Here is a 25,577-nt window from a genome sequence, read left to right on the forward strand (position 1 = left end):
AAAGTGTCTCCCTGCACTGATAGTTCATTATACTAAAAACTGAGAGCTGTATCACAGTTAACCTCAAATATATTTAAAATAAGTAACAGATAGCCTGACAACTATTGCAGTGACATATCCTGTCCGTTACTGACTCAAATATTAGTGCTTTAAAAGTTTTATTTATCCTTTTCTATTAAGTAATCTGTTTTGTTTGATCTTATGAGTCAGTTTAACCAAAAATATAGTTTAACAGGTATAGTTGCTTCTACCAGTATTTAATAGCCTGCACAATAAACTGTGAAAAAAATCTGTATATAGAAAACATTAGATGAATTAACTTCAGATAAATGAATCTATCATTTTTGTCTCCAATTCATTCACACCCTCACACACGGGGGAATTTAGTCCCCCGTGTGTGAGGGCTGGGTATTGTTCAAAAATGTTCGGTGCCGGTACCAATACCGATACCTTCACTTCGATACCGGTTCCTGAATGATGCTTTTTTCGATACCAGTTTTATAATATCAATTAGAAGAAAAAGAAAATTACTCAACATAAAAAAAGTACAAATCTTGAGTTTTATTTTAAGCTCTGATTTTTCCATTTACATTTTTCCTCTTACATAAAAATATTTTTTTCAGTGAAGAAGAACAGTTGCAAACAAGTCAGTGTCTAATATTCACTGTTACATTGTAAGGACCTTTTTACTTAGCAGTTTTTCTTTAGAAAAATTAACGTCTGCTTTCTCAGGAGACAAACAAGCTCGTTGAATGGGATTCCTACTGACAGCGCACCGCTGGTATGTGGGGCTCTGAGCAGCTCTGACAGAAACAATATTGGAAGGCAGGATGGTAATCTGGATGAAATGACTGCACTGATTAAGTTTTCAGGTGGATTCTCCCACTTAAAAACATAACTAAACTACTTTATTCCCACTGATCACAGCAAATATAGCTGCAAGGCAGAGAAAGGATAGAGTAGCTCCGCCCAACGTGCGTCAGAGAGCAGCAAAAAGGAAGCAGCAGACGCGATTTTGCTGCTCTTGCTGCTGAGAGGGGGATGGTCGCGCCGGCTGCGGTCCGCTCTTCTTGCAGTCAAACACCGAGCAACTTTCTGCTCTTAAATTGTTTCCGTGCGCGATGTATTGCATTGCGCACTATTGGCGTCAGTCTTAATAAAGTGAAGCCACACTTTTGACCTGGGGGGCATTTTAAAGGGGTTCCACGACGCTCGCAACCAGTTCACAACAGATACACAAGAACCCTGGCTGTAGGCGTGACCACTTGTGTATTTTTCCTGGATGACGCAATCACGTTAAGCGTTACAGCCAATCACCGAAACTTGGTACCGAAAGACGAGGCATGTTTGGATACTCTGTAGAACCGAAGCATTTCGGTCGGTACCATAAAAGAACCGATGTTCGCCACCCAGCCCTACCCGTGTGTCAACCTTAGTCATGTTTTTGGATTTTGAGTGAGGAAGCCTGAGCACCCAGAGAAAAGGCCACATGCAGAGATTCAAAGCCATAACCCAGTGCTGCTGTTTCACTGTTCAGCCACGTTTAAAAACTTTATTACATTTTTGAATAAAATTTGGATAAATTCCAAATATCAGACATCCTCTCCACAATATAGATGTGTCTCTGTTTTTTTCCCTTTTGAAGCTGTGCTATAAACAGAAGCAAACTGCTGCAGACTTTATTGTCTCCCTCCATGCCTTAAAGTAGATAGCTAAAAATAAAAGACCATATTTCTGTCTGAGGCATCCTGCTTTTGAAGCATTGTCTTTAAAGAGGTGCGGATTATTGTGTAATTTTCCCCTCTGAATCGTAGCCTCGATGCAATTTACAGCAAATCCCCCCGCTGCTGAATCATAGCTTTGTATGCCGCCGTAATGATAATGGGAGAGGCTCATTTCAAGCCAGAGTATTCTTTGAAACATCATTGCTTCAGAAGAAAACTGGCGTGCTGTCATGAAGCTCATCTCCTATTCTCTCCTGCCACTCATATCATTAAATGGAACTTGACTGGCATCAGAGGCTTTAAGTTTCCAGGATTCTTACAGGCGTTTCGTGACTTCAGGGACAGTAACTTTCTTTTTCTTTCTAAATGAGAAAGCTTATTGCTGCGTATACCTGCAGCTTCACGCCCATTTTGCTGAAATTTGGAATCGGAACCTGCTTTGCACTGTAGTAGTAGCATTCATCATGTATTAATGCTCTGATGTAGTAAAGCAAACTTTCCACCATATGTTCTCAGCCTTTCTACCCATTAAACAGACAATAGGTGTCTCTCTTCCAGGAAGAACCCTGTAAACCGGTGCACTTTCTCCTTTTTTTCTATTTTATTCATTTTGAAGAGACTAAGAGGGACTTTTACTTGTTGTGAATTTTCTATGGGGGGAGATTAATGTCACTCCCTTTTCCACTCTGGGTGTATTGTTTAGATTTTTTAGATGAATAGCTCATGTTTTATCCTGCTGGTGTTTTTCCTCCAGTACTATTCAGAAAAAGTCTTAATAATTAATAACGTTGGTGAAATATCTGTTTTGTTGTGTGTTTGTTGTGATGATATGCTTGCTTTTATAAAACCCTTTTATTTTCTCCACTGTCAGTAGTTTAAGATCTCAGCACAGGGTTAAAATGAATAAACCCATTTAAACAGGACCTGCTTTCATCACTTCTTTTTCTGGTTATGACTCCATTTCTCAGCCTTTTCTTTTGGTTTTCTATGAGCTAAAAATGGCCGATTATTCCCCTTCATCTGTAGGTTGCTGTTTTCTCATATATATCAAATGTTTCTTTTACCTTAGTATCAATCGTATTAATGTCCACACAAGTCTGGAGATATAAACTCGCCAATTGGTCCCTGATTTTTCCCTGTAGCCTGATTTCCCAGGTTCTCCACAATTCCAACCTATAGAGCAGAATTCCTAGTTTCACAAACCACCTGAATGTATTCCTTCCATCAAGGGAAAGATTCTACTGCAAATATGGAGGGAATTTTGTTCCAATATTGTGCAACCAAAGAACACGCATCATAAATCGAAAAAAAAAAAAAAAACATTTGTTGTTTTCTCAATGTTATTTTTAAAATATTAACTTTTTTCAAATTTAATCTAGTATTTGTTGTTATTTTATTTTTTTTTATTTTTGAACACTCAATTTTTCAAATATCCCTTTTCCAGACTAAGTTTTGCAAATCACATACTTATAAAAAAAATATAATCTGTGAGGAGTAAAGACTAATTTCTGTTTTCTGCATGGACATTTTATTTGGATTGAAGTGAAGAGAATGTGATCAGTAAAAAACAATTTGAAAATAAACCAATTTGCAAAATTCACTCTAAAGAAAGAGAAAATTAACAATATACAATTTGTGAAAAATAAAATATGAAATACATGAAAAAAAGAAAACTCAAATATAAAGTCAGTGAAAAAAAGCTAGAACCTTTTTTTTTTAAATTTTGTTTCCGGATTGAATTTTTGATTTTTATGTTTTTTACAAATCAACATTTAGAGAAAATGTTTTTTGCATGCAACAATAATGGAACAAAGTTCACTCCATATGTAGGTCCTGGTTCTTCCTGATCATCTGATCTTATCCCTGCTGACTGGGTCAGCAAACCAGCAGAGGAATTTTACTTCTATTATTTTTGTACCATCTTCTTCTTTTTGCTCTTTCCAACAGCTCATGAAACATGCATGAGGGATGGATAATGGACTTATTGGTGAATTTAAAATGTCACTTTTTAGCTCAGCTCTCTCTTTATTGCCACAGACCAGAACAGCTTCTGCGTAAGTTTAAAAAAGATTCAGGGAAAATATTGAATTTCATGACTTTCCCAATCAGATGCTGTTGCCCCAATTGACATAATAAATATTGAACTATTTATTAAAATCACAATTGCATATTTTTATGGAAATTTAAATGTTTATTAGTAAATATATCATACCCATTTCCACCCAAGATAGTCTGCAAAACCTTTGTTCCAGTAGTTTGACTGATTGCTTTGTTTCTTCTTTAATAAATATTTGTTCAACCGATAAAGGCTTTTGAAGGATGATGCTGATAAATTATTTTCACATCAGTCTAACCAGATGTGATTTTGAATGGAAAAAGCTTCCTGGTTGGAAGCAAAACGTCTTCAAACTTTAGAAATAAAGTCCAGTGGAGGGTTTTTTTTTTATTTACTTTTTTGGAATAGGCAATTGGGTCAATCACAGATTCTACAAACAAACGCAGCTCGACTAAATGCCTATCTGATCTAGATAGATAGATAGATAGATAGATAGATAGATAGATAGGTGAAAGAAGATGAAACAGCAAAAAGAAAATGTATTGTGAGAAAAAGTTTTAGCATTAAAGCAGGTCTTGTTTCCAGTCCATCACAGTGGGAAGGAATATGAAGTTGATTACTTCCTCTTTCTAACAGCAGAGTCCATCACTGCAGAGAGAGAGACTGACTGACTGTTTGTTTGGAAAATCTCTCCCAGACTTTGGTTGTGATTTGTGGATTTGTTTTTTTCAATTTTTTTATCATCCAAGTCTGTTTTTGTGGATTAATATGTTTATTTAAGCTTTGCTTGCAGCATCCTTCTAATTTCACCGCAGTGTTGTTTCACTGAAATCCGTGCTGTACGTTCCTCTGCAGTATCTTCACCCTTTCCCCTGCTGGAGTAGTTGCATCCGTCATACCTTTAGTTTAGCTGCTGATTTCCTTAAAGCTGATCAAGAATTCACTAATGTTGTTGCAGATGAGCATTAATTCTTGTTCCCTTTCAAATCTTGATTGGTTTAACGAACCGGGGAGAATTAGATTATCCAGACTGATTGCTTCGTGACTTAGTACAGTAGGATGACAGCCATACAGCTGGATGCAGGCTTTTGGTCTTCCCACTGTGAGGAGGTGTAAAAGTGGTAGACACAACTATACCTTCCCAAAACAGTGAGCTTGTTATCTGCTATAGGAAGAGCTGTCTTCTTCCTTGAGTTCTTTACAGTTGTGTCACTTGGAGGAATCATTAAATGCACTTTTGGTAATGATAGTGCAACTATAGTCATGTTTTGAATTCTGGTTTAAAACCAAATTAAACGTAGCTACTAATTTTTTTTGATGACCACACATCACACCTGCTGGGGCTGGGCATTACTGTTAGAAAGCTCCCAACATGAATTCCTTCAGCCAACATTAATTTCAATATTAACTGAAATCAATATTGATTTAAATTTTTCAATGCTGATTTTGTATAATTACTCAGAACATATATTGATTAATTTTAATGATTATTTTCCATAAACAGCGAGTTGCTATGGAGAACAAAAGTAAAAACATTAAAGTACTAAGTTAACATTGAAGTAGCTGCTTGTTACTTTTCCTTTATGCTACGTTCACACCGGACGCAGCAGGAGCAGCAAAATCACATCTGCTGCTTCATTTTTGCTGCTTGTACCATTTAGTTCTGACGCGCGGCTGAAGCAGCTTTGCTGCTCTGGCTGCGCGGTGCAAAAGTGTGTCTGACGCGCGTTGGACGGGGCTATCCTATCCTTTCTCTGCCTTGCAGCTATATTTGCTGTGATCAGTGGGAATAAAGTAGTTTTAATATGTTTTTAAGTAAGAAAATCCACCTGAAAACTTAATCAGTGCAGTCAGTTCATCCAGATTACAATCTCATCGGAGCCGCTCAGAGCCCCACATACCAGCGGTGCGCTGTCAGTAGGATCCCATTCAGCAGCAGCCTCTGGGCGGGTCGCCTCCTCGCGGTTCACCGCGGCAGCTGGTAGGTGTTTTTCATCTAAATAATCCAAACTGCAGGCAGCAGGATAATAAAAGCAAACATATTCTGCCAGCAGTTTTCTGCATTTTAAGTTAATTTATGCGTCAATAAACTGTTTCAGAGAAGTGATCATAGCGCTCTCTTTCATCAGCGATGTGTCTGTCTCTCTGCCAGCTCCTAGATCAGCTTCTCTGATTGGTTGACGCAGCGCGTCGAGCAGCAACGCATTTGCGGTGCTCAAAACGCGCGTCAGATGCTTACACGCACTCGACGCGCTGCTTTAGCTGCTCAGACGCGCTGCGTGACCCTTTGCTGCGCCTTGAGGTGTGAACGCAGCATAAAAAACTGGGATGATTCACATTTTTTTATTAAAAAAACTGAAAATAAAGCCATAGCGCAACAATACTAATGGTGAATGTTTACTCGCTGTCAACAGCTGGGATGAGATTTTCAACAAAAATGTAGTATAAAAGTATAAGTATGCATTTATAATATATACAGACATAGACACGGTGGTAAATGTGATGATTTTTTAAATTACAAATGGTCCATAAAAGAATGATCAACAACTCAGTAGCTGTGTGGTGCAGATCAGCCTGACTGGTGGGGTGGAAAACAAAAAAATAATAATGTTTTGGTCCATTTTGATGCAAAACACCTCTAAGGTTTGCCACTGCACCAATACAGCAGAAAGTAAATTACTTTATATTCACAAAGTTCGCCTTCTTCAGTATGAAGCAAATCACATAAAACTGGTGATTCATGAAGCTAAAAGTTTTTTGGAGTCTTTTAATTGTATTTAATTGCAATTAACTAATTAATAGATATTTTTACCCAGTCCTGGAACCGATTGAAACTTTAAAATTACCTCTACTGCCAATGGAGACGTCACATATATGCAAAATGATAAATAGCTTTTTAAACTTATATTTACATAACTATGAATCAATGCTGCAAAAAGATTGATTCCGTCTTGCCTTTGTGTGATTATAAATTCTTATTTTCCACCAGATATCTCTTGACTTACTCTTGTGTTTCAGTTTGTAGCTGTGTGGTAGAGGTCATGGGGTCAGGCCACCTGTTGGTCCCATTTTCCATTACAAACTCCGAGTGGGTGCGACCTTAAAGGAAAGATTGACCTGACTGGCCTTTTACTTCTGTTAGTAACTAGAGGGTGAGTTAGATGGAGCACATTTAGGCTTAAACCTTGAAGCGTCTCTACAGAAAAATATGTATTTTTAACTACTCCCATCCACAGCAGTGTTTAATTCTTTAATGCTAAATGGACTAATGTCTTAAATGGAGCTAATATCTTAAATTGACAACACTGAAGACCTCAGCACAAATTGTGTTTGAATAAAGTTCATCAGCTAAAGGTGAGGGTTTAAAGTCAGGGGGGAATGAAAAGTGAGGGTGAAGTGCTCAGAGATGGGGCAGATCTTTTTAATATGAAGAAAAGGATAAAATGATGGATTATGGATCATTAAAAAACCCAATTAATGACCAAATGCTAAATGATCATGTGGTTTTATTTACCTTGGGAGTCAAACATCAGATCTGACGACAACAACTGAATCATATTTCGGTCCCAAGGTCAACAGATATCTAGCTGCTCTTATGTTCAGTCACTTGCTATGTTTAGCTACATTTGCACCTCTCGACCTCAAGAAACTGAAGCCGTTCCTCAATTCACGAGTATGGACACAAGTCCATACTCGTGTATTTTTGAGAAGAACACAGGAAAGTGCGGACTCTGGGAGAACGGGAGCACGCAGCATAAATACGGGCCAATTGGAATGGATTCGCACTTGTGACATCACCACACAGTCGGGTCATTTGGAGCTGCATTTCACCTCCTGTTATTTATAGTTTCTAGATGATAACAAATTCTAACTTTCTTCATTTAGTGGGGGAATAATAATGAACACAGTCAGATAAACACAAATAAAATTAACATTTTCCCAAATAAAACAAAAAACCGGCCTTCAGAGTCAGCGGCTCTTCACACACGGCTATGCTGAGAGAGGGCTGCTGCAGACGAGCTAAAATAAGCTCTAGCTGCGGTTAGCCTTGGAGCTCCGTTTGTTGTCGCGGTCCTCTGAAAATCAAAACTTTAAAAAAAAATTATGCAATTAATAGGTAAATAGGCCATATACGCTTAAAGGTACAATGTTCTTACCTCAAATGATTTTAAAACATACTTTTATAGAACAACGGCTACAGAAAAGAGAACTTTTAACATAATACTCTGAGCTCTGTGAGCACCACACTGGAAGCTGCTGCTGCTGCAGTGCATGCTGGGACAGCTGTCAATCTCAAGAATGGACAAGTCTGCTCTAATGCATGCTGCGTAAAGAGGAAGGGGCGAGAACTACATCCGGGGACTTTGTCCGTTCTCTATCTGCTGTGCTTGTGAATTGGAGCAGTACCAGGGCTGAGGCTTGTTACGTTTCATGAGCACATGAGAACTCAGAAGTACACATATTGAGAAACAGCATTAGACTGGCCTTAATGAAAAATCTGAGCGACTCTTTCTGCTGTAGAAGAATAGAAGAACAGCCTATGCCTATGCCATTATTTTCTGTCCTATCTGGGGCCAGTTTAATGGGCTGTTCCACAGTCTAACACAAAAATTAAACAATGGAAAATATCTGTATTCAGCTTTACTGAGAACCTGCTACATGATCTGCATTCATTGTTTTTAATTTGCATCATCTCTATAGGGCAGTATATAGATAGCATTGCGTGACGTCTGTCGTGGGAAAAAAATAAGTGTCAGGTGGTACCTGACACTTCTGACAATCACTGTCATCAGAAAAAATCAGTCAAGGAGAATCCTGCCTTGACAACGCCAAATTGTTGTGCGAAAAAAAGTATTCAACTATTCACCCTAGTTAAATAAACGGGGATCGATGGATTTCACTCAGTCGGCACATTTATTCATATCTTTTCAAAGGGACAACAGTTCATCATATAGACCTTATGGCACAACATTCTGCCCTGTTCTGATCTGGATGGCGTGGCCTTCAAGGTGAAACAGACTGAGTGAAAACTTTTATAGTGAGTAAATAGGATAAATTAATACATAATAGGAGAGAAATCTAAATTTTCCGACAACACCTCATTCATTTGGGGTGTCACACCCGGTCACCACGTGCTGCTATTACAGGGGTGTTGACCTAGTGGGTTAGAGCAGTGTGCTTGTGCTCTGAGAAGGTTTCAAGTACCCGGTTCGATCCTGCACTCTGGGTCCCTGAGCAATACCCTTATCCCCTGATTGATCCCCAGGCAACCCCTAAGGGAATGGGTTAAATGCAGAGAGTAAATTTCCCCATTGTGAGGTCAATAAAGTTGCATTATAATTATTATTATTATTATTAGTAGGTAAACAACTGAATAGAAATGACTGGTTCTGCTTGTATGGAGGTAGGGCTGCTGTTAAATGATTTTCTGATGGCAAAGTCTTGTGTTACTTATGGATGCAGTAATCAGACAGGGTTTTATTTCATTGGTTTCAAATAAAAAATGGCTGCATAAAATTTCTTACCATACAGATATATAAAACCAAAGGTAAAATCTGTCTTTATAATCACTAATTGGTTGCATTGTGCATATTTCTAAGCATAAGATTACTTTTTGCATCGTAAGGTAAATATTATTTAATACATAAGAAATGAAGTTGAGTTCCTGTTTTTTTGGTTGATTTTTTTGGTTTTAGTATTCATACATTTTGTCATCACCAAAACACAAAACAAAACGTCTGTTTTGAACTTGATTCCCTCCCAGTGACGCACAGGATCCGGCTCTCATCGCTGGATGTCAGGTCATGTGCTCCGTCTGCAGCATGTCCTGCATTATGGGGTGTCTTTTTCAGCAGATATTCTGTTAGTGGAACAATCATTTACTTGACCTGAGTAATAATGCACATCCCCAACCACCGTCATATTCTGATCCTTCTGCTTGACTCATCATTGTTGGGTAAAAATATCTATGTAGCGACTGAAGCTTTAACTTCACACCTCCCACAGAAAACCCACTGAACCAAAAATATCCTGACCTCAAAAATGGAAAACTTGTTTATTTTAATGCTAAATCCCCACATTTAATGTGTGGAAATGTCAGTCGTTTCATTCTACCCCATTTTTTCTTTACATGACAGATAAAAGTACAGTTTTGTGAGGAAAATGATTCAGTTCCACCTTTTCCTCTGCCTTTAAGTGTTCCTATTCCTCCCGACCGATGACACTTGGAGATGAGAGCCTTTCACTGGGAGAAAGATGTGAAGTGTTACTAGCTGCTCCGTGTTTCTAACCTAGCTGTGAAGTTGTCTCTTTGCGTTTTTCTGGGCCGCATTTTCTAACTGTCAGCCTCGTAACGAGCTGTGCTGGGTTCATGTGGACAGGAGGTGAGTGAGAAAAACGCTTTTTGAACAAAAATACCCCATTTTGGTGTCCTGGATACATTTGAATGCTGTGGAGCAACTTAACTGATCCTGCAGCTGCAAGATGATAACGAAAAACTGAACAAATGCCTCAGATTTGGTAGAGTTTAACCTTTTGATGGGCTGGAATGGTCCCCTAACCCGGATCTATATTTACTTTCTAAAATAAGAGCCATTATATCTATGATACAGTGAGTATGATTCCTGTCATCTTTGGACATATAGATATTTAAAATCGGCTCAGAACGGTACTGGATAATTTCAAGGTCTTAAATTGAGCTAGAAAACATTTTTTTCAAAATGTTTTTTTATTAATCGTAACAAAGATGGTGTTTCTGGGCCAACCTGCCACTTTCATTCATCCTTAAAAGCTCAAAAACAAGCTTATGACATATATGTTTATATTTATAGTAGGGAAGGAATGGTTTCTGAAAACCGTCCGAACCGTTTGGTTCGGTTCGCGTGTGTTGCGTTCGGTTCATGCGCAGCTCCTTTTTCTCATAGGCAAAGCATGTACACTCCAAAGCAGAAGGTGGCGGTACTGCGACTAAAGCCAACCACCAGTAGTAAGTAGGGGTGTGGGAAATAATTGTTTTGGCAATATATCGTGATATTCGGCTGCCCAGTATAATATCGATCTTTCACTTCTTAGTATCGATTTTCAAAAAAAAAAAAAAAAAATGGTTACATAAAACATTGATGGGAAAATGGGCTACCTCTGCACCACCACTCTGGCAGAAAGTGCTGTGGAGCCCTTTAACTGTGCGTGCAGCACCAAATCTGTATTTGAGGCAGTCACAGTGGAAGAAAACCCCAAACAGCATGGATAATAATACCTAATTAATATTTTCTGATGAAAATATACAGCACTTGCTATTTTATCTCATCATTTGATTTTGATAGCTGGGGAAAATATGGCAATATATAGTGATACTGCAATATCGTGATAATATCGTATCGTGACCCAAGTATGGCGACATGTATCGAATCGCAACAGTCATGCCAATACTCACCTCTAGTAGTAAGCAAGAAGAAGAAGCGAAGCAGCGTAGCCGGGTGTAGCAGAAAAAAATCAGTTGTTGTGGAGAATTGTGTGGGTATGGCGAGTGGGAAAGAACAGGAGTTTATAGGTCTGCTGTATGGGACCACTTTGCATTTAGAGTGAACTACGATGACGGCGGAAAGAAAGTTGTGGATAAAAACGGTGTGCAAGCATTGTGCAACACGTTTTGTTTATGCTAACAGCAACACGACCAACATGTCATGCTAACAATCAACATATACTGAACCAAACCGAAAACCGTGACCACAAAAGCGTGAACCGAACCGAACTGTGGATTTTGCGAACCGTTCCACCCCTAATTTATAGGTATGTTTGATCACAACGGCTTAGTGATTCAGGAGAAAATATGAAAACCAAAAGAGAGTATAAATCTTTGTAGGAAGATTTCCTGGCTGGAAATCTATATTTTTTTTTTCTCTAAGACCTTTGATCCTAGAATTAAGGCTTTTCCATCCCAAAGGTTTTTTATATAATTGATCAGAATCTTTGATATAAATTAATTATGAAACTTTAGATTTCCACTGAAAATAGCTAAGTTTGTCAGACATGCTGTTCCCATCCGGAGCGTCCTAACTGGTCGCTATGGTAACCAGCTGATTGATGGCTGCTCGTTATCTTCTTCACCGCCCAAATCTTGTCTGCTGCAGTGGGTCACACTACGCTACTGCTGTGCAGCAAGTTTTAATGTAGAAAAACAAACAATACCATCAATCATAACAGCTTTGAGGCAGGATTTACAGCTCTGGTCTCTTTCTCTTCACTTCTTACTTTGTTCTTTCCTTCATTCAGCCCATCGTTTATTATCTTCCCTCTGACCTGCAGTCGAGCCTTCCCGGCCTCCAGATTCATATTGGAGCCGTTGCTATAGGGGCCACACTTGTATTGGTTTGCTTGAACCGTTGTTCCTGTTGGTGAGAGATATGAAATTACTTTGCTTTATCCTTTCAGGTCAACCCATGTACAGAAAACAACTCATACATAATGCAGAGGGGGATTTCTTTTTTATATGATAAAGCAGCAATTTTCCAAATGTGCTCTTATAAAGGATTGTAGGACTGTATAGTTGTTTCTTTTTTTATTTTTCAGTCAATGACCTTTTCGTGGATAGACACAGTTGAACCCTGCAGAGCCAAAGCAAATTATATGGCTGGTTGAGCAGTAATGTTCTCTCAAAAGGTATTGATGATACAATAAAAGTTGGATTTTCCCTTCAAGGCTAGAGCTCCCTTTGCTAAAGAGCGGAGCCCCTCCCCCATCATCAAGCTGCCATTCATTTAAACCCCTAAGGAAGCCCAACCCGTCCAGGTTTCCTCAGTCACTTTTAAAAATGTTTCTGTTGTAATTGTGGTGGTGTTTCATCAAGCCCGATGGGTCATTGATTTTCTTGTTGTTGGTGTTTGACATTTACAGAAAAGAAAGAAGTGACCCAGAGTCTGGAGAACTACACCTCTAAGTGCCCAGGTGGGATGGAGGTCATCACGCTTTCTGATGGACTGAAGCTCCCTCCGGTTCCCTTCACCAAGCTACCCATCGTCAGGTAAGACTCTCCAGACAGACTCTCCTTTATTGGCAACAAGGGTGAAGATTAGGCGCAAACTTTTAATTAAAGCAGATTAAAAATGTATTAATGTCAGTTTTCAATTAAATAAAGTTAATAAAAACATATTAAAACAATCCTCTTGCACCGATTCCACCAAAAAGGAAATGAAATACACAAACGTCTGAAACATAACACTCTGACGTTCAAACGGTTCAAACTCGCACCGCAAACGCAACATCAGAGGACTGTCGATCACTGATTGGTTAGCAGGCGGAGCCACTTTTCACGGCTAATCTTTAAAATGTATATCTACACCATTAAATAATGTTACACTGGCATTATTCTGTGTATAAGCACCATTTTAAGCATGCAGCTGGTACTGTAGTGTTAGGGCCCTGTCATACCTCGCCGATTTAGCCTGAGTATACCCGATGTCCCAGAATATTAGATTAGATTAGTTTAGATTAGATGAGCTTTATTGATCTCACAGCGGAGAAATTCACTTGTCACATATTGGCGTAGTAATAAAAGAAGGTGCAAACAAGGAGGAAAAAGGTGCATTAAGAAGAATAAACAATATATATATATACAGTATATCCAGGTATATACAGTATATCAAGATAAATAAGGATTAAGGTGCAAGTGTACATGTATCGCACACAATGAAAAACAAAATACAAATAAGAAATAAAAAATACAAGGTAGTAGCACAGAGGTTTGAGGTGACATGGACAATCCGGATGGCTTATATACAGGTGGATTGACTTTTACATTAAAGTGTAGTAGGTGAGGAACAACGGTGAGGAAGTGGTATGACTATTATATTCACATATATTGCACATTCAGCATATTGCACAGGATATTGTTCATAGTCAATAAATAAAAAACTATAATATAGCTGCACAGTGGTTTTACAGGAGTTATTGTGGTTATAGTGCATTATTATAGAGTCTGGTGGCAGCAGGAATGAATGACCTGCGGTAGCGCTCCCTCTTACGGACAGGGTGTCTAAGTCTCTGACTAAAGGAGCTGCTCAGCTCCTCTACAGTCTGGTGCAGGGGGTGAGAGGTGTTGTCCATGATGGATTTGAGTTTGGACAGCATCCTGCTCTCAGCCACTTCCTCCACTGGATCCAGAGGGCAGCCCAGGACAGAAGTGGCCTTCCTCACCAGAGTCATAGGTTTTAAGGAGGGGCCTGCTGACTCCAAAGGCCCTCAGCCTCCTCAGGATCCTAAAACGCTTATGCATACGCTGAAATTTCTCTGTATTTTTTCAATTTATGGCGTACACATAGCGTATTCATAATGAGTCCATAATTTATAGCAAATGACTGCATAACGCACGGCAGCATAATGCCCATTAAGTGGTATACAAGCATCATATCATGGGCATTACGATCAGTTAAAGCTGCTCCCCTCAGGAGCAGCAATGTGCCCGGAGGCGCCCGGTCTGCATAAAAAGATGTCTTTGATCATGGTATTAACCTAGCTGCTGTTTAACGCCCGCAAAAATAAAGAATAAATAAAAAGAAAAAGAAAGAAAGATCAGTCACAGCCGGTTCAGCGTCATGTCTGCTAGGAAGTTTGTTGGTCAAAGGCGTGAAGGCAGGGAGGATCCAACACATTCACCTTGACCATCACCCTATGATGGAGTGATGAAGTCTGAAGGAGAACTGGCGGTTTCATCCTGTGAACCCCCTTTACACCAAAATGCTGCCAATACGCCATTATACAGTAGCCGAAAGTTAGAAACACGTTCAACGGTCGTCTGGAACACGTCAGATATGTTGAGATGCGTTGGAGAGAAGTTCTTGATAAGTTATTCAGACGTTACTTGTAGGTTTTGGGAAAGCTAGAGGCCACAACTTACACTTAACATATGTCAACAATCAGAGAACGTACCTGTAACTTATGCCCCATGTATGAGCATGCGCTGGCACAATGGCTTATTTTCCTGTCAGTAGGCTGACAGGAAAGGGGGTGTGAGGGAGGGGGAGAGTCATGCGGCAAAGGACCACAGGTTGGATTCGAACCCAGGTCACCCACGTCGAGGACTAAGGCCTCTGTCCATGGATCACCAACCATACGCTGGCCTAAATCGGCAAGGTGTGACAGGGGCTTTAGAAGTAGGTAGCGTTGGCTTACCTTTACATTCCCAGGGCCATAGTGATAAAGAAGAGCATGTCTGTAATCCTGAGGCATAGATTCAGCAGGGAAGGAGGTCAGAGGTTTGTCAGGAAGCATCTACCTGCTGCAACACACAGACTGGAGATGACCTTGTTCTGGGCTAAATATTTGGATGCCATCGCCTGCGGACGACTTGACCCACAGCTTTGCCGCCTCGCTGCAATTTCTCTTTCCTGAACAAAACTGATCTGGAATAAATTCTGTTAAACTTTTTACTCTTGTTTTCAGTCCTGTTTATAGATTTACCAAATCTTAAGTTAAAAGTGGTTAAACCAAGTAGTTTGCTCCCAGGGACAGGAACGGGAAGGGAAGCTCAGAGGGGGTCTTTCAGTTTTTGGGTGTCGGGTCTTTCAGCATAATATTCTAAAGGATATGACCAGATCAACACAAAAAACAGTTTCTGAGACAATATTAAAATATTTTCTAGGCTATTTCAGTTCATAGACCTGAAATCACTCAGAGATCAGGGAGATTGGTGCTCCAACCCCGTAGAAACATTATATTAACAAATTCACAGAGAATAGATGTTCAGTTAATTTTTGTTTTTTTCTTATGTGGTTGTATTTAAAATCCGAAATGTTGACTAGTTTATTAAAGTTCTCTTCTTTCAGTTCCGTTTAGTCCAAAATGTTTTAAAGTTATTTAATTTTTCTTTAAAACTTTGATCTCATACTGCAGTAATATTTCTTCTTTTTGGCTGCCATGCAGATCAGCATCCCTTGATCATTTCACATAAGAGAGGATAGTAATTTGATGTGCTTTGTTGTAGCTTGACACTTTTATTACCAAAAGGTGTTCCCAGATCTACGCATCTGAAGTAGCTCTAATAACACGGGCTGTTTGCCATTCTCATCAGTCTTTTCCAGTGCTAGTTATACTATTGGCTGCTAGAAGCCAGGCTGTTCAAAGCAGGATGAAGCAAACTAACTAGATTCATAATATAAAGAAACAGAAAACTGACCTAAAGTCTGACTGGAGCTGGATGAGTATCAGCGTTATGTTTGCTGTCCATCGGACAGAAAAAGCTGCAGCATATCTCAACTTTTTTACTATATTTGAAGCAATCTGAAGTTTCCATCTCGATCTTCCAAGTTAAGCAGAAGCAAACAGATTTTTAAAGGCTGATATGATTGATATATTGAAGTATGTTTGTTTTTTAAGTCCATTGTTTCTAAGGGGAAAACACTTTGCTTAAATCTGCCCGTGTCTGTGTGTTTTTCTGTTTGCAGAGTTAGTAACATTTCCCAGAAAGCCCGGCCATAAATCTCTGTCTTTGTTTTATAGTAACTATAAATATTCAGAAGTATGACTTGGGTTTTATACAATGCAAGCAAATTTAGTTACCTTCCTGTAAATACTGTAATAAAACAAAGTTTAGCTGAGATTATATATACAGGTGCTGGTCATAAAATTAGAATACCATGAAAAAGTAGATTGATTTCAGTAATTCCATTTAAAAAGTGAAACTTGTATATTATATTCATACATTACATACAAACTCATATATTTCAGATGTTTATTTTGTTTAATTTTGATGATTACAAATGACAACAAATGAAAATCTCAAATTCATCATATCAGAAAATTAGAATATTACTGAAGACCAATAAAAACAAAGGATTTATAGAAATGTTGGCCAACTGAAAAGTATGAACATGAAAAGTATGAGCATGTACAGCACTCAGTATTTAGTTGGGCCTCCTTTGGCCTGTATTACTGCAGCAATGCGGCGTGGCATGGAGTCGATCAGTCTGTGGCACTGCTCAGGTGTTATGATAGCCCAGGTTGCTCTAATAGTGGCTTTTAGCTCTTCTGAATTGTTGGGTCTGGTGTATTGCATCTTCTTCTTCACAATACCCCATAGATTTTCTATGGGGTTAAGGTCAGGAGAGTTTGCTGGCCAATTAAGAACAGGGATACCATGGTCCTTCAACCAGGTACTGGTAGCTTTGGCACTGTGTGCAGGTGCCAAGTCCTGTTGGAAAATGAAATCTGCATCTCCAAAAAGTTGGTCAGCTGCAGGAAGCATGAAGTGCTCTAAGACTTCCTGGTATGTGGCTGCGTTGACCCTGGACCTCAGAAAACACAATGGACCAACACCAGCAGATGACATGGCACCCCAAACCATCACTGACTGTGGAAACTTTACGCTGGACTTCAAGCAACGTGGATGAAGTGCCTCTCTTCTTTTCCTCCAGACTCTGGGACCTTGATTTCCAAAGGAAATGCAAAATTTACTTTCATCAGAGAACATGACTTTGGACCACTCACCAGCAGTCCAGTCCTGTTTCTCTTTAGCCCAGGCAAGACGCTTCTGACGCTGTCTGTGGTTCAAGAGTGGCTTGACACAAGGAATGCGACAGCAGAAACCCATGTCTTTCATACGTCTGTGTGTGGTGGTTCTTGAAGCACTCACTCCAGCTGCAGTCCACTCTTTGTGAATCTCCCCCACATTTTTGAATGGGTTTTGTTTCACAATCCTCTCTAGGGTGCGGTTATCTCTCTTGCTTGTACACTTTTTTCGACCACATCTTTTCCTTCCCTTCGCCTCTCTATTAATGTGCTTGGACACTGAGCTCTGTGAACAGCCAGCCTCTTTAGCGATGACCTTTTGTGTCTTGCCCTCCTTGTGCAAGGTGTCGATGGTCGTCTTTTGGACAACTGTCAAGTCAGCAGTCTTCCCCATGATTGTGTAGCCTATAGAACTAGACTGAAAGACCATTTAAAGGCTTTTGCAGGTGGTTTGAGTTAATTAGCTGATTAGAGTGTGGCACCAGGGGCCATCAATTTTGAACCTTTTCACAATATTCTAATTTTCTGATATGATGAATTTGAGATTTTCATTTGTTGTCATTTGTAATCATCAAAATTAAACAAAATAAACATCTGAAATATATGAGTTTGTATGTAATGTATGAATATAATATACAAGTTTCACTTTTTAAATGGAATTACTGAAATCAATCTACTTTTTCATGATATTCTAATTTTATGACCAGCACCTGTAGACTGCTCATAAAACTAAAGGCAACACTAAAGTAACACGCTAGATCTCATGTAATTAGATATTCTCATTGAAAAACTTTATTAATAACGCAGTAGAACTGATTGAGAAGGAAATACCATCAAATTAGCAATGTAAATCAAAATGATTCCCCTGCAGATATCCAGATTAGGATTCATACTTGATTTGAAAGTGGAAAATAACATGACAGGCTGATTCATAGTCTACATAAGGTCTATATAAACCTCCAAACAACACCTGGGAGTGCTCCTGATGAGACAGTGAATATTCTGCTGAGGGATCTCCCCCAGACCTGGACTAGAATGGCACTTAGCTCCTGAATGGTTGGTGTTGGGTCGACTCAGAGATAATGGCCTAGATGTACTCAGTTGGATTCAGGTCATGAACTGTGTTGTCCTGCCTTAGAAGGAACCTGGGGCCCACTACACCAGCAGATTCAATTCAGTTTATTTCTATAGCGTAAATTCACAACACAAGTCATCTCAAGGCACTTTACAGTTCTCCAGATCATCCAGTCAAATTGATTCAAAGTTTTCTATCTAAGGAAAACCAGTGGATTGCAATGACTCATTGACTCGAAGGCAATCCCTCACACAAAGCATGTTTGTAGCGACAGTGGAGAGGAAAAACTCCCCTTTAACAGGAAAAAACCTAAAGCAGAACCAGGCTCAGTATGAGCGGCCATCTGCCGAGGCCGACTGGGGTTCAAGGAGACAGAAGTAGAGATAGAAAAAGAAGCAGAGTTACAAAAAGCAACTGTAAAAGGCAGCCCCATCTAGGAAACACGCAGATGAGCTCAGAGCCAGCTCCTATGTCAGAGGATGAAGAGAGCACATCCAGCCAGTCACAGTCAGAGAAGCAGGACTGCATTGAAGAAACAGGCCGATCTCCAACATCTATAAACAAAGGTGTTGATGGCAGCAGCACAGCGAAAATTTCTCTCCAGGATGGAGTCACAGCCAAACAGGAACAGACACGATGAAGTTACTATGAAAAAAAGCAGAGAGAGTAGAAAGTTATTCTACAGAGTGGGAGAAGAGAGGCAGAATGATGCAAAAGTGGTCCCTATGTCCTCCAGTAGTCTAAGCCTATAGCAGCATAACTATAGAGATAGCTCAGGATAACCTGAGCCACTCTAACTATAAGCTTAATCAAAAATAAATGTTTTAAACCTACCCTTAAGAGTAGACAGGGTACAAATGGTAGTTCGTTCCACAGGAGAGAGCCTGATATCTAAAAGATGTGCCTCCCATTCTACTTTTAGAAATTCTAGGAGCCACCACAAATGGTCTCACAGTGGTGCTTCCAAAGAAATGCCTTCCCAACAGATCCATCACCTAACCCTAAGGGCGGGCACCCTTAGAGAAGTTTTTGGATCGGAACATGTTTCAGTTTCATTGTGGGTCCTACAGTAGATTGTGTCAGAAGAGATAACTAGGGGAAATTAGCCTCTCATCATCAACTCCCCATTGGAAATCATAAGGTTGAAGGAAAACCAAAAAATTCAGTCACCCTTGTGAGGTGATGGTGAGCTTATCCTGCTGTTGAAGTAGTTACAACTGAACCGGTTAGCAAACTGCATCTTGTTTACACCTGCTTTATGTTTCTTTTGCACAGCAGCACGAGAAATCAACCCACAGGAAGTGGGTTGATTTAAATAGTGACACATTTGGAGATCTATTTGTTGAGCAATACATATACATTTATTTATGTATGCATATCTACTTCAAAGCAAAACTAACACTTTATTCCTCTTATTCAACCCAGATCCGTTAAGCTGCTCAACCTGCCAGCCAGTCTGCGGCCCCACAAAGTTAAAGGTCTGCCGGGTCAGAACGTGTCCACCGCCAGTCCCTTCATCTACTCCCCAATAATAATGCACAACAGAGGAGAGGAGCGCTGCAAAAAGATAGGTGAGTCCAAACATTAGTTATATTAATACTCTTTATATTTCTATCTTATTTATGTTGTATTTATTGTTAACATCCACGTTTAAATGTCTTTAAATAGCAGTAAAAGTCATCTAACCATTAATTTAACAGGTCTGGATGTGACAAAAGCTTTAACTAAAGTTGGCAGGAGTGAATGTGACCTTTTGTTGCAAATAAATCTGTCGAACAAAACCAGTTTGTACAATGTATACCGATAAGAAATAATAGATACAAACACATTTAAAAGAACTTGGTCATGCTTTAATTTGCTTCTTACATTGTTATGCAGTTGTTTAATTGTCTAAATTTTTCCATTTATCAGATGCTTTTATCCAAAGCTACTTACAAAGTAGACACAATCTTACATTGAGGAAGGCTTTAGTGTGAAGGCTCTAGCCTAAGGAGCCTGAGCAGCTCAAAGGACACAGCAAAGTCTAAAAGAATTTGAGACAAATTATATTTTACTTTAAAACTTTGAATGGTGTCGGTATAAAAGAGAAAATAATGAGATGTTAAGATACTAATTAATCACAATCTTCTTTTCAGGCTATGAATATGAAGCAAGCTGATCCAGTCTGTTTGTTTGTGTTGTGAGAAATTTTCAGCAGGTCCCAAGCTCTGAAGCTCTGAAGAAATAATTACACGATGCAAAAGGAGCAGAAATTTGGAAAACCACATTTTCTTATTATTTAAGAAAATAATTATTAATATTTTTTACTATAAAATAAAGTGAATAGATATACAGGAAAAAGCAGTTTTTAGTGTGCGTCTGTGGGTATTTTCACTGCCTATCATTGGAGAACAGCTCCACTCTTTGAGGTTGGAAGGCCTCCCTGCCATCACCCTAATGTTTACCTTTCTTCCCATATTCTGTATCTAATTAAAGTTGTGGCCTTTTTGTTGTTAGTTTTCAAGGTTACCTTAAATCTAATTTTCAAGCCGTAGGGAAACGACTGTTTCAACTGTTGCATTTTCGAATTCTTCCGAGTGGTGCCCGAATTTACACGAGTGAATAAAGTGAATGTAATTGGTCGATTATCAAGGGGGCGGGATTGTTGCGGTGAGTGTTGGCAAGCAAGTTTGGTTGTGACCGGTTTCTCTGAAGCATCTTGCTAACCAGTTAGCAACTTAGTGCTAGTAGGTTCCCAATGGGAAATTACATTGGGACCAAGTAGCACTAAATTGGTGACTTAGAAACGACACTGTCAAGGAACGCTATGGACAGAGGAAACATGCAAGAGGAGGAGAGTTTAGTGTCGGAGGTCGTGGATGAGTCTTCTTCTCATACATTTTTTATTTAGAGGAGGAAAGCGGGGATGAAGATGTTGTGGAAGAGGACGGCAGGGCGGCAGAAGCTTGGTTTGGTGTAGAACGCTTCCAGCCGTACATGTTTGAGCCCTTGCCTCGCAACGCTGCCAGTTCTGTTAGCTCTACGCCTGCTGAAGACACAGACGTCCATCCCCGTGAACACTGGGACGGAACTCAATGGGAAAGGAAATTATTCTGGTTTCAACCGTTGTGTATACTAGCTACGACATATGAATAAAGATGCTATGATCGTAATATTTGATTGACAGATAATCGTTGATATAAGATTGGCCAAATTTAGGTGTTCAGGCTGACGTATAACCTAATGACCCGCATAAGATGACGAAAAAAAATCCAAACACAGATTTTCAGACAAGATTTTTTTTTTTATTGAAATTTTCTAACTTTGGGGACAATATCGTCTGATAAAGAATTCATTTATATACATGTTTAAGCCAGAATGATTTGGCATTTAAATATGATTTCCCTACGACTTTAAGGAAAGTATGAATAGTTGGCCTTGGCTGTAAGTGAATATCTGCTCCAACTCAATCCTACAGTATGATATAAACCTCACATGAAGCATAGTAATTAGTTTGATACATCTTAATTATTTAAATTAGCTAACGCTGAGGTTTATTATTTATAATTGATTAAAATTGATACTAATTAGGGTTTTTATTTCAACTGAATGAAGTTTATTTGTTTGCTTTGCAGAATAAACACGTTACATTGATTCATATCAAACAATACATTTTTTGTATTGGAAATAAATACTGTGTTTATATTAGATATAGAAACCTTAAGATTATGTGTTTGAAAAAAAAATAAGATTTATTATTCTAATGAATATGTATAATGTAAGGTTTGTTTAAATGTTTTTTTTGTGTCTAAATGATCCAAAAAAGTAAATTGGATTTTTTTATTGTATTTAATTTACATAAATTTTAACATTTTGGGAAAATATTTTTGAGTGCAGCTTAGTTAATAGATGTTAGAGTGGAATTTAAAACTCATTTTTTTTATGCGAGTTTATAAATGTTGTTCCATTTCCTGTTTTTACTCCTATATCCATTCTATAAAGCAGCTCTAATCAACCAATCAGAGGAAACATGAAGGATCAGTTCATGCTGCCGGTTAAGCTCTCTAAGAAAGGATCAGTGTGTCTGATAAATATGAAATAAAACCAGATTCAGTAAAGCTGTTCAGCTAATAGTCTAGTCTAATATCTATATTATGCAACACACCTAGCAATTGCTGACATTCCTGGGTAAACACACATACAAAGGCCTTAATAAATACATCTTTTTAATCTTGTATCATACCATTATTTTGGGAAATAAAATCCAACATTAACCTTCAGCACATCTACATAACGAGCGAATAAGAAACAGTTGTTTAAACCAAATCACTGGTCCCACACTTATTGCCTATTCTGCTGTGAACCCTTTGTCCAGGCCCATTCTGTGAATAGAACAGCAGTTTGGTTTCTCCTATAACATCTAACATGCTGGGAGTCTACAGTCATCTGTATTCATTCTGCAGAAGACCCCTCAGGTCTGGCTTCTCTGACGGCCATGAAGGAATCTTTATTTGTGTCTGGTGAATCGTTTACGTCCCAATTTCTTTTTCTAGCAGAGGCCACCAGACTTTTTATTTTCTCTACATCTCCGGGTATTTATGACTCTATGCTCCCTGAAAAGCATCCCAGTCTGTGTTTAACCTCTTCTTTGTCCTCCCAAAAACAATTGTGCCTTTTTAATGTTGTAGGATTGGTTTACATTGCAGGTTTTTTTTGCTTTTTTCAATCTGTGTTCCTAAGTTCCAGAAGATTACTGAACACAGAACCTTTACTGAGTTTTTTTTGTAAAGAAAAAAACAGGTTACAAAAATCCCCAAATAGTTTTTAGAGAATCTATGGCATCATTTCAAACTTATCTACTTAATTTCTTCCTGTATTTCCAAAAAAAGTGGAAAAAAAAACAATCCACCGTTTCGCTTTCCATCGAGGAAGATTTTTTAATTCAAAACAATTGTTCTCTACTTAAAAACACACTTTAGATTTTAAAATGGAAAAATGAAATAAAATGATCATTTTATTTCAGTGTTAAATTCTGTAATTCTAAAGGAAATTATTAAAATTAAAAATGTCTCTGGACCTTGGCTGGTTGATGATTATCTTAATTCGGACCCCGCTGAGTTTTAATTGGTTACACCTGCCCTAAGAGTCATATCACCCATATGCAACATCCACCTGTTGGTGCATAACATTGCTACTTCAGGGTTCCCGCAGGTCCTTAAAAAGTCTTAAAAGGCATTGAATTCTTCAAAATAAATTTAAGGCCTTAATTGGTATTAAAATGTCTTAAATCAGTCTTTCGTAGGTCTTAAATTTTAAAACATCTTAAATAGGATTATTTTTATTATGATTTATTTTTTTAATCTTAATAAAACATTAAAATTGACCTTTTTTTTATTTTAAAAAAATAACGGCTCGCCATTATTGGTTCCGTCATTTGGGATTTGGGAGATGCGCCATTTACTTTTTATCTGGAAAATATGAGCAAGTGTAAATGTAATGAAAATTTGCTCCAGCCAAGAGTTTTCTCCATGGCTAAAACCAGGGAACATACATGAGGCTCAGTGGATTTAGTGCAAGAAGCGATTCAAGCTCAGAACGATGGGAATTAAGGCAGTGGAGTCACATGCGAGGCACGAAACACAAAACGTCAAAATGGGAGTTACAGAGAAACAGCCGGTATTTCTCAGTTTTGTTCCACCCTTGTCTCTGCAACGCCTCCACTTATCACCAAATCAAACATACTAAGAAAACGATACAAAGAAAAATAACTGCAAAAAAGACTTAGCACTGGTTATGCTGTGGCTTTAAAACTGATTTGTTTTGTTCCCTGCTAAAACAAAGTTTGTGAATTCAGTTAAATAATTGTTAAAATATATCTGTCATTTGTGTGTTTTTAGCTTTCTTCCTGTATGGGAAGCTTTTCAAAATTTGAAACATTAGTGCAGTGGTTTATGTTAAAATAAACCTTTGGGTTAAGTTGTGGCAAGCGGATTTTCTTGTGTTTCTTGTGAATTTGGTCTTAAATTTTTATTTCAAGTGGCATTAAAAAGTCTTAAAAAGTCTTGAATTTAACTTGCCTTATGCTGTAGGAACCCTGTAATTGTCTTTTGAATGAATATAAACAGATTTTTGCAGCCCACTTAGCACCTCTATCCATCTTTTGCTCCAATCATTCTTGGACAACCTTCAAGTGGTGGGATCATAAAATCATTTCTGCACGGACTCTTCATTCACTCAGTATTCAGAACCAAGCAAATAAAACCAAATTTAATGTATTAGACAACTTCTTTTCTCTCTTAAACTGGCATTAGCTTGAACTTTTAGAACCTATCCCCCAAACACTCCCAAGTCAGGTGGAAGAAACATGTTTTTCTCTCTACGTGTAAACGCTCATGTTTTCTTACTACCGTTCTATCCTGCTCTCATTAGTGCCCACATATATCTTTGTATTGTAATTTGCATGAGAAAATAGAAGTCATTTTGTCAGCTAGATTGGAACCTGCAGCGATTTTATTAAAGCCCTTCAAACCAAGAGACAAATCTTTACCTGCTGCAGCAGAAACAACAACAAGCGTAAACTCATTTAGTGTAAAATACATCCAGAAATGTGATTACACCCACTGTGGGACTATATGCTTTCACACGTTCACATAAACCACTCGGGAACCAATCTTCCTGGACAGTGTTTCTACAGCCAACTTGATTAACTGCTTATAATTTCAAAAACACAACCTGATGTTTAATAGCCTCTGGGGCTGCTCATTAATTTGACCCTGACAAGAAGTGCTTTTTCTTTTTTTTTTGTAACTATGGCGATCCAAAGATCAGGTTAGATACCTGGAAGCTCATAAATGATAATTTTTTCCCTCCCTCCTTCCCAGGTAGAGGGTCCGTCCTTAAACTGTTGGTTTCTAGATTATTTCACCAGCAGTAAAGCTTGATAGCTTTTTCTCTTGCATCAATTCAATTATATAGAATTCAATCATGAAACTTTGGTTTGTGACTACAGGAATGATCTGTTATGCTTTGCTTCTTTAAGTCACTCAGAATGATTCAGATTAATGCGCAGCCATAAAAGAGATTTGTTTTTCTCCATAATTGCTCTGAGACTGTTTTTAAGAACCGTCTACAGCAATCCGTTTGCTCTGCACTGGATGAACGGCTATCTGTTACAAAGCCGAATGGGCATTCAGGGGAGTGACTTTTTACTTTATCTGCCCTGTGAGTGTTCCAACCGTGATGT

The 25,577-nt window shown here is 38.6% G+C and overlaps 1 protein-coding gene across 2 annotated transcripts in view; it reads left to right on the forward strand.

Moving 5' to 3' along the window:
* The window catches only part of trappc9 (trafficking protein particle complex 9), a 356,386-nt gene that overhangs the window by 34,856 nt on the left and 295,953 nt on the right, over window positions 1-25,577 (forward strand). For both annotated transcript variants that reach the window (XM_038302353.1, XM_038302354.1), the window contains 2 exons: window positions 12,673-12,799; window positions 19,781-19,926. In XM_038302353.1, coding sequence (XP_038158281.1) covers window positions 12,673-12,799; window positions 19,781-19,926 — 273 coding nt within the window. The remainder of the gene's footprint in view (window positions 1-12,672; window positions 12,800-19,780; window positions 19,927-25,577) is intronic.

Source organism: Cyprinodon tularosa, unplaced genomic scaffold, assembly GCF_016077235.1.
Source record: "Cyprinodon tularosa strain WSP-4 unplaced genomic scaffold, ASM1607723v1 ctg489, whole genome shotgun sequence".
NCBI lineage: Eukaryota > Metazoa > Chordata > Actinopteri > Cyprinodontiformes > Cyprinodontidae > Cyprinodon > Cyprinodon tularosa.